Source organism: Acomys russatus, chromosome 20 (assembly GCF_903995435.1).
Source record: "Acomys russatus chromosome 20, mAcoRus1.1, whole genome shotgun sequence".
NCBI lineage: Eukaryota > Metazoa > Chordata > Mammalia > Rodentia > Muridae > Acomys > Acomys russatus.
The window spans coordinates 26,017,816-26,034,422 of NC_067156.1; the positions used below are offsets into that span (position 1 = coordinate 26,017,816).

The 16,607-nt window shown below is 45.5% G+C and overlaps 3 protein-coding genes across 3 annotated transcripts; all 3 read left to right on the plus strand.

The window, feature by feature from the left end:
- The first annotated feature begins 502 nt into the window (after positions 1-502).
- LOC127204773 (protocadherin gamma-A1-like) lies at positions 503-2,935 on the plus strand. Its single transcript, XM_051163991.1, has one exon. The coding sequence runs from the start codon at positions 503-505 to the stop codon at positions 2,933-2,935; it is 2,433 nt and encodes an 810-aa protein (XP_051019948.1).
- Positions 2,936-7,610: 4,675 nt separating this feature from the next.
- Positions 7,611-13,094, plus strand: LOC127204132 (protocadherin gamma-A2-like). The gene is made up of 2 exons (XM_051163040.1): positions 7,611-10,283; positions 12,938-13,094. The coding sequence occupies exons 1-2, from the start codon at positions 7,863-7,865 to the stop codon at positions 12,974-12,976; spliced, it is 2,460 nt and encodes an 819-aa protein (XP_051018997.1). The 5' UTR covers positions 7,611-7,862; the 3' UTR covers positions 12,977-13,094.
- A 112-nt stretch (positions 13,095-13,206) lies between these two features.
- Positions 13,207-15,639, plus strand: LOC127204774 (protocadherin gamma-A3-like). Its single transcript, XM_051163992.1, has one exon. The coding sequence runs from the start codon at positions 13,207-13,209 to the stop codon at positions 15,637-15,639; it is 2,433 nt and encodes an 810-aa protein (XP_051019949.1).
- Positions 15,640-16,607: the final 968 nt, after the last annotated feature.

Consider the following 16,607-nt stretch of genomic DNA (forward strand, 5'->3'; position numbering starts at 1 on the left):
GCTCAGGCTATATAACACAATAAACGGGAGACTGATTTTTCCTCTCTCTGTGGTTGTTATTTGTTAAATAGCAAACAGGGAAAGAAGATAATTTGGACTACCGGGTTCTCCGGCACAATGCAGTATAAAAATATATCTATAAGAAAGTGAACATTGTATCATCTTTACATATAAGTACGTACATGCATGCATACATACTATTGGGGAAAAAAATTTAACTATTGCCCTGACAGTAAGCCAGGACTTAAGAAAAGATACCTAACATTTCCAAGGAGCGCAGTAACTTCTTAGAACTCTGGGCGCCGCTGTTCACCAACCTGGGGGATACATGCATTACACTGCTCGCCCAATTTAAAAATAAATAAATAATATAACACGTGACTCTTAGAATCCATCATACCAGATTGAAAATGTCCGCCAGGAAGAGCGTCTTTCTGGACAGCTCTCTGCCGTAATTATCTAAAATATTAAGGCAAAGAAGAACTGGAAAAGCAGAGAAACAATGACGACTCTAGAGAAGCTAACCGGCTGGAGGCGGCTGATGCTGCTGTGCCTTTCTCTGGAGCTACTATTGGAAGCCGAGTCTGGCAACATCCGCTACTCTGTGTCAGAAGAAACTGAAAAAGGCTCCTTCGTAGGCAGCGTTGCCAAGGACCTGGGGCTGGAGAGCCGGGAGCTGGCGGAGCGCGGCATCCGTATTGTCTCTAGAGGTAGGTCTCAGCTTTTCTCCCTGAACCCGCGAAGCGGCAGCTTGGTCACAGCCGGCAGGATAGACCGGGAGGAGCTGTGTGCCCAGAGCGCGCCCTGTCTGGTAAGCTTTAACATCCTTATGGAGGATGAAATGAAGCTTTTCCCGATCGACGTAGAGATAATTGATATTAATGACAACACTCCCCAGTTCCAGTTAGAAGAGATGGAATTAAAAATGAGTGAAATAACGACTCCAGGTACCAGGATCCCCCTGCCTCTTGGGCAAGACCTTGATGTGGGTATAAACTCACTTCAGAGCTACCAGCTAAGCGCCAATCCTCACTTCTTCCTGGATGTGCAACAGGGTCCTGAAGGACCACTACAGCCAGAGCTGGTACTGCAGAGCCCTCTAGATAGAGAAACTGATGCTATGCACTACCTTGTCCTCACTGCCTCTGATGGGGGCGACCCGGTACACTCGGGAACTCTGCAAATTCGTGTTCAGGTGGTAGATGTGAACGACAACCCACCAGCATTTACCCAGGCAGAGTATCACGTGAGCGTCCCTGAGAACGTGCCATTAGGCACTCGGCTACTCAAGGTGAATGCCACTGACCCGGATGAGGGAGCTAATGGCAAAGTAATGTACACCTTTCACAACGTAGACCACAGTGTGGTCCGGAAATTTCAGCTAGATTCTTACACAGGGGAAATATCAAGTAAAGAACCACTAGATTTTGAAGAATACAAAGTTTATCCAATGGAAATCCAAGCTCAGGATGGTGCTGGCCTCATGGCCAGAGCTAAGGTGCTTGTCACTGTTTTGGATGTTAATGATAATGCTCCAGAAGTTGGAATCACCTCTGTCACCACCGCAGTACCAGAAAACTTTCCTCCTGGAACCATAATTGCTCTTATCAGTGTGCACGATCAAGACGCCGGTAACAATGGTCACACCACGTGTTCCATTCCTGGAAACCTACCCTTTAAACTGGAAAAGTTAGTCGACAATTATTATCGCTTAGTAACAGAAAGAACACTGGACAGAGAGCATAGCTCTGGGCACAACATCACAATAACAGCAACAGATCAGGGAGCTCCGCCCCTATCTACCCACGCTCACATCTCACTGCTAGTGACAGATATCAATGACAACCCTCCAGTTTTTGAACAGGACTCCTACTCTGTCTACATCCCTGAAAATAACCCCAGAGGGGCTTCCATCTTCTCAGTAAAAGCCCAGGATGCTGACCACAATGAAAATGCACAAGTGACTTATTCCCTAGTGGAAGACATTGTTCAGGGAGTGCCTTTGTCTTCTTACTTCTCCATCAACTCGGACACTGGGGTTGTCTATGCATTGCAGTCCTTTGACTATGAGCAGTTTCAACAGTTGCACCTAAGAGTGATGGCCCGTGATAGTGGGAATCCACAACTCAGCAGCAATGTATCTCTGAGTCTGTTCATGATGGATCAGAACGACAACGCCCCGGAGATCCTGTACCCTGTCTTCCCTACTGATGGGTCCACCGGTGTGGAACTAGCACCTCGATCTGCCGAGCCCGGTTACCTGGTAACCAAGGTGGTAGCAGTGGACAAAGACTCGGGACAGAACTCCTGGCTGTCCTACCGACAGCTCAAGGCCAGCGAGCCAGGGCTTTTCTCAGTGGGACTGCACACAGGCGAGGTGCGCACTGCTCGGGCCCTGCTGGACAGAGATGCTCTGAAACAGAGCCTGGTGGTGTCCGTGCAGGACCACGGCCAGCCTCCTCTGTCCACCACAGTCACATTTACTATTGCAGTGGCTGATAGCATTCCTGACCTCCTGGCTGACCTGGGTAGCATCGGGACCCCTGCCGATCCCCAGAATTCAGATCTCACACTGTACCTAGTGGTGGCGGTGGCTGTTGTCTCCTGCGTTTTCCTGGCCTTTGTCATCGTGCTCCTGGTCCTCAAGCTGCGCCACTGGTACTCCTCACGCTTGCTCCAGACTGCAGCAAATGGAGCGACTGGACTGCCTGCCTCCAACTTTGTAGGCATTGACGGGGTGCATGCATTTCTACAGACCTATTCTCACGAGATCTCACTCACCGCCGACTCTCGAAAAAGTCACCTGATCTTCCCACAGCCCAACTACGCAGACACACTCATCAGCCAAGAGAGCTGTGAGAAAAAGGAATTTCTGTCAGCACCCCAGTCTCTGCTTGAAGATACTGAGGAAATATTTTCTCAGGTAAACTTGTAATGACCTTATAAGCTGTATCAGTGAAAATAATCCGTGGTTGTACATACTTGCTCTCACTGTTTTCTATAAGTAGTATATTCCATTATACCCCAGTAGTAGTTGGGAGTGGGTTTTTTTTTTTTTAATGTCACTGGCAATTAAACCTAAGAGTGAATGCATGGTAAGTAAATGCTACCATTTTGAAATAAGGTCTTAATAAGATACCTGGGCTTGCTTGGAACTCACTTTGTAGCCCAGCATGGTTTTAAATTTATAATCTTGCATCCCTAGACTACCAGGGAGATGGGATCTTGGGCATGTAGGCATAACACAGGTGGCCTACACTTTTAGATTTCTATTAGCATCCTGGGGCTAGGGAACATGCCTAAAATCCTAGTACTCTGTCTCAAAAAAAAAAAGGTGGAGAGTGGAAGTGGGAACTTTGGAAACGAGCTGTTAGTCATACTGTGAGGAGTGTGTGTGAAGGGCTGTCTCCTTTGAGAAAGAGACCTGCATCAAAAACAAACTTGTCTTTTACTTCTCACTGTGTCTGGCTAAGTCATTTCGTTGTTCTGAATTGAGTATCCACTTATTCAGAAGCAGTAGTGGCGAAAACCATCGAAAGCCATAATGTTACTTGTGTGAATGTAAAATTATAATCTATACAAGTTGTGATTTTATTGCTAAACATCTTAGTTCTATGATCTCTCATTATGAGATATTTTATGTGTGCTTAAAAATATATCTCTTTAAGTAACTTATAAAATGGAGGGTAATGGACAGAAATTTTGTCATGCAAGTTCAGAAACAGGGGTTTTTGGTGGTGAAAATGACAAAATCAGGATATATTCCATATTGGTGTTGTGGATGCTTCATACCTGTGCTGTGGTAATCTAGTGTGATGGCAGATGCTTTTAATCTCAGCACTCAGGAGATAGGCAGATCTCTGTGAATTCAGGGCCAGCCTCATCTACATAGTGAGTTACAAGCCAGCAAGGGTTGCATAGTAAGGTCCAGTCTCAAAAAAAAAGAAAGTGTATTGTGGGAATATAAATCCATGTCTTGATAGACCTAGTCTGCTCTGTTAAATTGGACAGATTCACAAAATATATACATAGGAAATTGGTAGTCTAGTAAAGTACATGTAAAAAATAAATATATGAAAGAGATAGACCAGGAAGTGATGAGTTGGTCTAAAAGTATTTTAACAGGGACTGAAGGCCAGCAATATCATACAGACAAAACTACCTCATTCTACATAGGTGGCCTAGGATTGGCTTATTGATGAAAACCAATATAAGTAATTAGAACCATCAGCTGTGTAAATCCATGAAACCTTTTCTGCCTATTCCTGTGCTTTGTTGTAAGATGAAGGCCAAGGGAGATTAATCAGATGCAGTAAACAGTAAGCCTGATCACTGGGAGCTGCGTTACCCAGATTAACACCACCACACAGCCTTGAAGCACCATTAAAAGACCTAGTTATTTCCTGGAACCTGAGCTATATTTTTAACAGGCTCTCACCGTGTTCATCAGTTGGACTGAAACTTTGTGTGTAGGCCACGCTGACCTCTGACTTGTAATTTTCCTGCCTGCATTTTCTGAGTGCTGGAATTGCAGATATGAACCGTCCCCATATATGGCTGACAAATCACTTCAGAACCAATGGAAGACAGGCATGATGGCCTCACATGCCTATAATCACAGTACTTAAGAAGCTGAGGCAAAAGGATCAAGAATTTGGGGTCATTCTTAGCTACATCTACAATCTGAAGCTATATGAGCCACATGAAACCCCATGGGTGGGGGCACCCAGGACAGAAAAAGATAAGGAAGCAGAGTAGCTGAGAACTTTAAAAACATCTTCTACTTAAATTATAAGCCTAAAAAATAAATAAATTATAAGCCTAAATTTCTTCCTATAATTTATGACTTTTACAAATGTGATATTTTCTGTCAGTGGGCTGTCATTTTTTAAGTGATTTTTTTTTTCTTCTCTGGTGTTTAAAGGAATTACATTCTTGCTGTATGTCCTGTGGATTTTTATTTTCTTCTTGGGTCCAAAATTACACTGTTGACTAATAAAGTATTTCAGTTCTGCATTTCCTTAGCTCTTATAATGTAAACGCAGATTTAATGAGTTGATTGGTTTTTTAAATCTATATTCTCTTGACAAGATAGATTATTAAATTTATACTGAAGTGTTGAAGCTAAAGATTCATGTGTACACATGCACAAAAACAAAAATGCCAGGCGTGGTGGCGCATGCCTTTAATCCCAGCACTTGGGAGGCACAGGCAGGTGGATCACTGTGAGTTCGAGGCCAGCCTGGTCTACAAAGTGAGTCTAGAACAACCAAGGCTACACAGAGAAACCCTGACTCAAAAAAACCAAACAAACCAATTGTAATAAACCATTAATACAACAACCAAACAACATTTAAGGCAACAAATTCTAGCTGTAAATTTAAGAAACTAATTGGTTATAATTATTTAAGAAAAGAAAGTGTTGTCAAACAGCTAGAAAATTATGAGCTCCCATCACTTAAAAATACAGCTTTGAAAATAGTGTCTGATTTTAACATAATTCCCAAAGAGAATGTAGATCAAACAAAAGGTTCTAGAGACTCCCAATTGCCTTTAGCTCCAATTTCAGAGTTCCATGAAAACACACACACACACACACACACACACACACACACACACACACACAACACACTAGCAGATAAAAATGTAAGAAATAATTAAATAAATAGAAATGTACAGAATGAATTAAAACAACCTACATATTTACTGAAATTCCCATCAAAGCTCTAATAATGGGATTTGAGGAAGTTTACAACAGAGAAAACTCCAAATGATTAGAGAATTTCTAGAGCATTATCAGTGATCAAAGTTAACAAAAATAGTAGTGGGACAAAGACATCTGAGAGGGAGATGACGTCATTTCTATGTATTCCCACCAGAACTGCAGTCTGAACCTAGTCAAGCGACAGACTCTAACACACTGCAAGGGAGAATGTCTTTTCAGTAGAACTGGCCAAATCTTCAGGTCCAGAGTCATGAGAGGTAAAGCCTGGTGAACTGCTCAAAGTTTACACACTGCAGAAACCTTGTGGGGTGCAACATGTGAGCCTGGGCTGGATCCTAAGCCTAGAAAAAAAGACATTGTGGCAAACTGGAAAATTATTACTAAGAGCTGTGGCTAGATAATGAAACTCTATCAATGCTAAGTTGATTTTATATGTTGGTAATGAAGGAATCTAAGAAAAGTAAAGAGACATCATGTCTGCAACTTACATGGAATCAATGGGGGCGTGAAACTAAATGTTAGCATTTGGGGTGATGTGGGCACAGAATAAAGTGAACTTTATATGTAAAGTGTGTAAGTCCAGCAACTTCCTACATCACAAATGGAAAATATTTTGAAAACAATACATTTCCTAAACATGCACATCAACTATGTGCATTGTCTTAGACAGCCATGTATAATTGGGAGATGGCAAACTGTCCAGGAGAATGTACACAGGCCATTTGCAAATTCTACATCATTTTGCACGTGACTCCACCATCCTCAGATACAGAACCATGCCCGCTCAGCTACCCACGGTTGGCTATGTATAGCATTTATCTACACTATACTTGCAACTATTCTGAAATTATTCAAAATAAAAGGCTAAACCTTTATCCTATTTAAACATGGTAAGCTGTTAAAATTAAATAAAGTCTACTGGTAGGTACACAGAATTTGGTTATATTACTTTCTGTAATGGTATGTATGCTTGGAATACTTCAAAGTGTCTTTCACCACTCAATTTTCATTAATGAATTATGAACTCACAAATTCGGCATCAATACTCCTTAATAATATTCTCTTTACCTCCCCACATCTTCACCCTAAAAGCTTCTGAGGAATAGACCGGGAGAAGCTGTGCATCCCAGCACTCCCTGTCTGGTGATTCAACCAAACCTTGTGTCAGGCACGCATACTGTTAAGTGTCCGCAAATCAGCAAATTAAATGTCAAGTATTGGAGTTAAATGCTCTGCGACCACGCACAAAAATTCAAAAACTTATCTTACTGATCTTTTTGTCTGAGGGTAGGTTTGTGTGTGTGTGTGTGTGTGTGAGAGAGAGAGAGAGAGAGAGAGAGAGAGAGAGAGGAGAGAGAGAGAGAGAGAGAGAGAGAGAGAGGGGAGAGAGAGAGGGGGAGAGAGAGAGAGAGAGGAGAGAGAGAGAGAGAGAGGGGGAGAGAGAGAGAGAGAGAGAGAGAGAGAGAGAGAGAGAGAGAGAGAGAGAGAGAGAGGGGAGAGGAGAGAAGAGAGGGAGAGGGAGAAGAGAGGAGGAGAGAGAGAGAGAGAGAGAGAGAGCGCTGGGGTTTGTTTTTGCTTTTAAGGGTAGGAGATGTAACAAGATGTAACACTGATCTAACATGGCCAATAGCACTTGGTTTAAGCCTTCAACATTCTACAGTACTTTCTCAGCAACCACTATCAGGTTGCAATGTTTTCGCCGTTCCTATTAGTTCTGAAAAAGCCCCTTTCCTTTAAATACTTACTTCTACTGGAAATAATGCTGTATCTTAGTGTAAGAGCAATTCGTGAGAGCAAAATTAAAAGCTACAGGCGTACAGGAGCTGGGTTTGCCTGAGCTAGTGCAAAAACTGGCTAAGGCCTCTGAGCGTCGCTGTTGACCACCTAAGGAGTAAAAAAAAGGCAGCCAACCAATCCCACTGAAGGGCTGGCACAACACAAAGGGCTGGCGGTTTGTCCGCAGCTTCCGGGTAGGAGAGGACACAAGAAAATACAACCCCGCCGACAGATGGTTCTCTCTCCTCTGTGATCTGGGACTGGTGAATACTGGTCGTCTCAGACCCTGGGGATAAGGACTGGACTCCCTCACGGTGCTTGCTGGAAGCTGGTTCGGAGGAAGCTCGCCTGTAGAAGGGCAATGGCGACGCTGCAGAAGTTTCCCGGGTGCAGAATGCTAGTCCTGCTGTGCGCCCTTTGGGCCGCCTTGTGGGAGGCCAGAGCTGGACAGATCCGCTACTCCGTGCCAGAGGAGATCGACAAAGGCTCGTTCGTGGGCAGCATCGCCAAGGACCTGGGGCTGGAGCCCCAGTCTCTGGCAGAACGAGGGGTTCGCATCGTCTCCAGAGGTAGGTCGCAGCTCTTTGCTCTGAACCCGCGAAGCGGCAGCTTGGTCACCGCAGGCAGGATAGATAGGGAGGAGCTGTGCGCTCAAAGCACTCCCTGTCTGTTGAACTTTAACCTACTACTGGAAGATAAACTGACTATTTACTCCGTAGAGGTGGAGGTAACAGATGTTAATGACAATGCACCTCGCTTTGGAGTAGAGGAGCCGGAACTAAAAATAAGTGAAACGACTACCCCAGGATTCAGGATTCCTCTTAAAAGTGCTCATGATGCGGACGTGGGAGAGAACACCCTCCAAAAGTATGAACTCAACTCAAATGACCACTTCTCTCTGGACGTACGAACTGGGGCTGATGGGAACAAGTACCCAGAGCTGGTGCTGGAGCGAGCCTTGGACCGCGAAGAAGAAGCCATTCACCATCTGGTTCTAGTAGCCTCGGATGGGGGCAATCCGGTGCGGTCTGGCACCTGCCGCATCCGTGTGAAGGTCCTGGATGCGAACGACAACGCTCCTGTTTTCACACAGCCCGAGTACCGCGTGAGTGTCCCTGAGAATATGCCCGTAGGCACCCGGATACTTACAGTGACAGCCACTGACCCAGATGAGGGGTACAATGCTCAAGTGACTTACTTTCAGGAGCAAGCCCTTGGAGAAAATGCGGATGTGTTTGAGCTAAAGCCAACATCTGGAGAGATAACAATCACAAAAGGTCTGGATTATGAGAAAGCTAAATTCCATGAAATCGATATTGAAGCTCAGGATGGCCCTGGCCTTCTGACCAGGACTAAAGTCACTGTCACCGTTCTAGATGTCAATGACAATGCCCCAGAATTTTACATGACATCTGCCACTGCTTCTGTACCTGAAGACTCTGCTCCGGGAACGGTAATTGCACTTTTCAACGTGCACGATAGGGACTCTGGGCAGAATGCTATTGTCACGTGTTCGCTTCCTGAGACGCTGCCTTTCAAGTTAGAAAGGTCAGTGGACAGTTACTACCGACTGGTTACAACCAGAGCCCTCGACAGGGAGCGGTCCTCCTCCCACAACATCACTCTAAGTGCAAAAGATGGGGGGAACCCGCCTCTGTCCACAGACGCGTACCTTTTACTGCAGGTGGCAGATATCAACGACAACCCACCCTCCTTCCCCCGAGGGTCCTACTCTGCCTACATTCCTGAAAACAACCCCAGAGGCACCTCCATCTTTTCAGTGCTGGCCTACGACCCTGACAGTAACGAGAATGCCCATGTGACCTACTCTTTAGCTGAAGAGACCTTTCAAGGAGCTCCCCTGTCCTCCTACATCTCCATCAACTCTGACACTGGAGTCCTCTATGCTCTCCGCTCCTTTGACTACGAACAGTTCCAGGACTTGAAACTGTGGGTGATAGCAGTGGACAGCGGGAACCCTCCACTGAGTAGCAATGTGTCGTTGAACCTATTCTTGGTGGACCAGAACGACAACACGCCTGAGATCCTATATCCTGCCCTCCCCACAGATGGGTCCACCGGTGTGGAACTAGCACCTCGATCTGCAGACCCTGGGTACCTGGTGACCAAAGTGGTGGCAGTGGACAAAGACTCGGGGCAGAACGCCTGGCTGTCTTACCGTCTGCTCAAGGCCAGCGAGCCAGGGCTCTTCTCAGTGGGACTGCACACAGGTGAGGTGCGCACTGCTAGGGCCCTGCTGGACAGAGATGCTCTGAGACAGAGCCTGGTGGTGTCTGTGCAGGACCACGGCCACCCTCCTCTCTCAGCCACCGTCACACTCACCATAGCAATAGCTGACAACATCCCTGAGGTCCTGGCTGACCTGGGCAGCATCAGGACCCCTGCCAACTCTGATGATTCAGAACTTACACTCTACCTGGTGGTGGCGGTGGCTGTGGTCTCCTGTGTCTTCTTGGCCTTCGTTATTGCTCTGCTGGCCCTCAGGCTGAGGCGCTGGCATATGTCTCGGTTGCTCCAGGCTTCAAGAGATGGGTTAGGGGGCATCCCTGCCTCACACTTTATGGGAGTGGGTGGGGTACGTGCTTTCCTGCAGACCTCTTCCCATGAAGTCTCACTCACCGCAGACTCAGGGAAAAGCCACATTATCTTCCCTCAACCAAACTATGCCGATACTCTCATCAGCCAGGAGAGCTGTGAAAAAAATGATTTTCTTTCAGCACCTCAATCTCTACTTGATGATAAAAGAGAAGAAACCCCTCAGGTAACTTTTTTTTTTCAATATGCTCATGCTATGTTGCTATTTATTTAGTTTCTCGGGGTTGTTTATACATGTTTTATTCTCATATTTCCTTGCGGATGTAATGAAGTTTTAAATGAATCCAGGTGAGCTATTCCTAGGTAGTTTCAAGTGCTCATGGGCTGTAATGGAAGTTAAAAACATCGTGGAATGAATGAAAATTAAGGATTAGTACTTGATGGTGAATTTAACTCATCAAAATAATACTATTACACACTGGGTTTATTTTATTTGTTTATTTATTGGGTTTTCAAGACAGACTGCCCTGGAACTTGCTCTGTAGACCAGGCTGGCCTCAGACTCACAGAGATCCACCTGCCTCTGCCTCTTGAGTGCTGGGATTAAAGGTGTGCACCAACACCACCCGGCCTGGCTTGATTTCTTACTTTTCCATTTCTGGTACAAATAATTTCATGTATGTAGATTAGTGATTCTTTTTTGAAAATAGAAAAATCAGAGCTGGTGATCAGTGGTAGTGTACCTGCCTGCCATGCAATGTATATGCTGGATTTTATATTAGTTGAAGACTCTTCCTTCTTTAAAATATAAGGCCTGCTTTATATTTGAATCTGTGCGTGAATTATAAAACACCTTGGTTGATCCTTTCTCACTTAATCATTCTCCTTCAGATTTTCAGAGGACTTATTTTTTCTAATTTACATGCCAATACATGTTTAAATGAGGAAGTTTTATGTAGGCATGGTAGCACACACCTTTAACCGCTGTACTTCAGAGGCAGAGGCAGGCGGATTTCTGTGTGTTCTAGGCCAGCCTGGTCTACATAGCAAGCTCCAGGCCAGCCAAGGCTACATAGTGAAACCCTGTATTGAAGAAAAAAAAAAAAGTTTTTTTTTTCAGTGTTAGGAATCAAACCCAGACACTCACACTGAGCTATATCTCAACCCCATATGTTTTTGTGTGTTGCGGCTGTATATTAAAACCAATACCTCATTTCGCACGCGCTTTGACACTGACGCGTGCCTCCGGCTCTAGGACATATGTTCCTTACAGAGTTTCAGTGTGCCATGGTGCCTCTGCTTATCTGCAAACAACAGTCTCTGGAGTACTCCATGCTCCTCAGGGGCTTATTGTGCACTCGGTAACAATTGGTAAAGTAACAATAACAGGTTTCTCTTCTGGAAATCATGTTGACGCTAGTGACTTCTATCCTCATATACTGTGCTCACAGAAAACATAGAAAGGATATTCAGAGACCATGTCATACAATGGCCAAGGTTCCTGTTCATCAGAACCCAGGAATATCCCCGTTCAGAAACTCTTGGTTCTCCTTCTCCACTCCTCTGGGTTGCTTTAGTGTGTTGATCATATACTTAATAACAATGGGCATGCGAACAGTAGGACTCAATTTCTTTTTATTTGGAAATAATCGTGGACTGGTTGAAACTAATTGCTATAGGTAGTTTCACATCTTCTATGGTGCCTGGGGTTTTTTTATTACATCTAAGCGTATCTGAGAAAATTTGGGACATTGTATTCCAATGCATTTGTCAGTATGGCATAAGCTTCTGTGAGATAAAGTCAGAATTCACTTTGGAACAGTGTGTCACAATATCTTTACTTGTTAGTAGATAATAAAGTAAGGAAGAAGAAAAATATTTCCTTTTAAGGATGTAGTAACCCTCCGAATAAGTGCCTTATGGATAACGTATGCAATACATCATGATCGCAATGACATTTTTTAATTTCTTTTTGTTTTGCTTTGAGACAGAGTTTCTCTGTATAGCTCTGGTTAGCCTATAACTCGCTTTGTAGGCCAGGCTGTCCTCAAACTCAGAGATCTGACTGCCTCTGCCTCCTGAGCGCTGGGATTAAAGATGTGTGCCACCACACCTGGCTCCCTTTCTATTTTGGTGCTTGAAGAGGAAAATATACAGATGGGATTCTGGATGTAAACAGAAAGCTTCTCTCTACCAGTGTCAGCTGTGATTTTTAAAATGGCATCCTCACACACCTCTGCACTTGAGCAAGTTGAACATCTTCAGTAGCTTGGGGTCTGTAATTTCTCTCACACCCAAGCCTTTCCCCTACTCCACTCTTCTCACGCTTCTAAATAAAGCCTTTGCTAAACTCCACAACTAGGCTGGAGAATTTCCTATCATCCTTGAATTCTCCTGGTGTGGCAGTTGTTTCAATGCATGGTATGACCCAAGTGGTTTTCCACTGTCATAAACTCCGACAGAACTGGTTGTGTCTCTATTTTCCACCTTAAACCTCCAGACAAACACATTGTCTGACACCTGATCATGTTTTTATTCAACAAATCAGTTAAGTGAAACTTAAATGACATATTAAGCGTGCTAAAACAGTATGTCAGGATATCAAAAGCAAACTTCAAGAATTACAATCCACAAATGTGGCTGATGTTTCTGTGTGGGTGTTAAACTGAACCTTTGGGAAACGGTAATTATGCTTGAAGCAATATTGGCGGAGTTAACGTTAGAATGTGGCATTCCAAAAAAAAAAAAAAGATAGCTTGAAGCATTTAACAAGTGTCAATTCGGTTATGTGAAATAGATTCCAGGCCCTTTGCCAGTACTAGTCCCCTTGCCTTGACAGAAGATGCTAGGAACAAAGGATAACTTGCCTTTGCCTGAAAGTGTGCAGTGAACGATTGGGCCTCTGGGTGTCGCTGTTGACCAAATAAGAAGAAAAGGCGCCGCTGAAGCTGTGTCCACCATTTCTCTGCTGCAAAGAAACGCCAAGAACAGTCTGAGAAGACAGAGCGGCTACCGGGCTCACCACATCGTCGGCCAACTCAGTGGTGTGTAAATTAAGTCCATGAAAGATTTAACTCCTTGAGGGTGTAAGGCTAGGACCCATCGTGGAAACCAGAGAAAGAGGCGGGGAAAAGGAAAAAGGAAAAGAAATGAGCCGCCTGAGACTAGGAACCGCCGGAGCTTTTTTATGCGCGCTCCTGGGGACGCTTTGTGCGACTGGCTTCAGGCAGATCCGTTACTCGGTGCCGGAGGAGCTGGACAAAGGCTCCTTCGTGGGCAACATCTCCAGGGACCTGGGGCTGGAGCCCCGCGAGCTGACGGAGCGTGGGGTCCGCATCGTCTCCAGAGGTAGGTCTCAGCTTTTCTCTCTGAACCAGCGAAGCGGCAGTTTGGTCACCGCAGGCAGGATTGACCGGGAGGAACTGTGCGCCCAGAGCGCGCCCTGTCTCATCAGCTTTAACATCCTTGTGGAGGATAAGCTGAAAATATTTGAGGTAGAAGTCGACATCAGCGATATTAATGATAATGCGCCTAGTTTTCCAACAGAGGAACTGGAAATAAAAATTGGTGAACTAACAGATCCTGGAACTCGATTTCCGCTCAAAACTGCCTTTGACCCAGATGTGGGCATGAACTCCCTGCAGAACTATAAGCTCAACCCCAATGACTACTTCTCCTTGGCTGTGAACAGCGTCACCGGTGACACCAAGTACCCAGAGCTAGTGCTGGAGCGAGCCCTGGATCGTGAGAAAAAGGCAGTTCATCGGCTTGATCTCATTGCCTCTGATGGCGGAGAGCCTGTCCACACTGGCAAGCTGTGCATCCAGGTGATAGTCTTGGATGCAAATGACAATCCACCCGTGTTTACTAAACCAGAGTACCACGTCAGTGTTCTGGAAAATGTGCCAGTGGGCACCCGGCTGATCACAGTGAATGCCACTGACCCTGATGAGGGATTCAATGCTCAAGTATCCTATATTCTGGATAGAATGCCTGGGAAAATTGCTCAGGTTTTCCATCTCAACTCAGTGACTGGAGAAATATCGACGTTAAAAAGTCTCGACTATGAAGATGCTGTGTCCTATGAAATCAGAATCGAAGCACAGGATGGACCAGGTCTCTTTTCAAGAGCCAAGATTCTCATCACCATTCTGGATGTGAATGACAATGCCCCAGAAGTCGCAGTCACTTCCCTCACAGGCTCAATCCCAGAAGAAGCCCCTGCTGGAAGGGAAATCGCTCTTATCAATGTGCATGACAGAGATTCTGGCCAGAATGGACAAGTCACCGTTTATGTCCTGGGAAATCTGCCTTTTACTCTAGAAAAATCAATAGACCAGTACTTCCGCTTAGTGACAGCCAGATGTCTGGATCGTGAACAGGTGTCTCAATATAATATCAGTCTCAGGGCCACGGACGGGGGAAGCCCACCACTGTCCACAGAAACTCATATCTCTCTGCATGTGTCGGACATCAATGACAACCCTCCTACCTTCACGCGTGCCTCCTATTCAGCCTATATCCCTGAAAACAATCCTAGGGGAGCCTCCATCTTCTCTGTCACAGCACAGGACCCAGACACTGACAAGAACGCACAAATCACTTATTCACTGGCTGAGGACACACTTCACGGGGTGCCACTGTCCTCATACATCTCCGTCAACTCCAATACTGGTGTCCTGTATGCTCTCTGCTCCTTTGATTATGAGCAATTTAGAGACCTACAGTTGCAAATAACAGCTAGAGACAGCGGGAACCCTCCACTCGCCAGCAACACAACACTGAGCCTATTTGTGCTGGACCAGAATGACAACATTCCTGAAATCCTGTATCCTGCCCTCCCAATAGATGGTTCCACTGGTGTTGAGTTGGCGCCCCGCTCTGCAGAGCCTGGATACCTGGTGACCAAGGTGGTGGCAGTGGACAAAGACTCAGGACAGAATGCCTGGCTGTCCTACCGCCTGCTCAAGGCTAGTGAGCCAGGACTTTTCTCAGTGGGGCTCCATACAGGTGAGGTGCGCACAGCCCGGGCCTTGCTGGACAGAGATGCCCTCAAACAGAGCCTAGTGGTAGCTGTGCAGGACCATGGCCAGCCCCCTCTCTCTGCCACAGTCACTCTCACCATTGCAGTGGCTGACAGCATTCCTGACATTTTAGGGGACCTGGAAAGCATCCATACGCCTGCTAACCCCAAAGATTCAGACCTCACGCTCTACCTGGTGGTGGCAGTGGCTGTGGTCTCCTGCATCTTCCTGGCCTTTGTCATTGTGCTGCTGGCACTCAGGCTAAGGCGCTGGCATTCATCGCGCTTGCTACAGGCCTCAGGAAATGGGTTGGCTGGCCTGCCAGCCTCTCACTTTGTGGGTCTGGATGGGGTGCAGGCTTTTCTGCAGACTTATTCCCAGGAAGTTTCACTTACCGCAGGCTCTAGGAAGAGTCACCTGATCTTCCCGCAGCCCAACTACGCAGACACGCTCATCAGCCAGGAGAGCTGTGGGAAAAGCGAGCCTCTTATAACATCTCAAGATTTACTTGAAACAAAAGAAGACCCCAAACTGCTCGAGGTGAGTTTACTTCTTTGAATGTTATGAACATTCATGCCAGTGTCATAAGAACGCCTTAATGAGCATTTATTTGAGAAGTAAAACAACAATGTAATTGTACATTCTGTTTTCTCTTCCTGTGTCCCAGTTGCCTATGATAAGACTGTACTTCCTGGCATTGTTATGGCTGAGTGGGTCCCAGGTAGCTTGTTCTGGCCAATACATTGTGAGTATTGTCAGCAACAGGACATTTCCAGAGGAAATTCCAATTGTCATGAGAATTCCAATTCTCTCCTTTACCCTTTGAAATTGCAGTTGCTCTTCTACCCAGGCCCTTGAGTAACTGTAATGAGAGAGGAGCCTTGTCAACCCAATGGTGATCTATACACCTGTGGTAAATGGACCTTTCACAGTTTTGTTCCCGTTGTCCGAGTGCTGAGGTAGAGTACAGGGTCTTGGAACGTGCTGATCATCTGCAGGACCACTGAGCCTTACCTCAGCCTGCCTTTCTCATTATGAACCCCTGTGACTTGAACTTGGTCATTCCTGCCCACTAGCGCATTCTGACCGACACAAACAAGTGGGTGGGGGAGGGGTGGAGAGCATAAATACAAAGTATTTTATTTTATGCTCTCATAAAATGTTATCTGAACCTCTCCAAGTCACACCACAGCCTTTCCATCTTAAGAACATAAAAGTCGTAGGGTAGGAAGTAAAAGAAACAGGTATAACAGTTGCAGCTACCTTGGAAACTATGATGTTGGGAATCACTCAGGCCTGGAGTTCACGACCAACCTGGGCAACATGGCAAGAGCTGTCTCAAACAGAAAAGCAGAAATTAGATAACTAAACCCTTGGTGACTAAAATATAGTGTGCATGTGTCCATGGTGCCTCCCTCTCTTTTGGCTGAAGGTGGAAAGTTCAGTCACCTAAACCATTATGAGCCATGAACTGGTATTTATCATCCTTTCAGAATGGTTTTTAAAACCTGGACTACAGGGGTTTT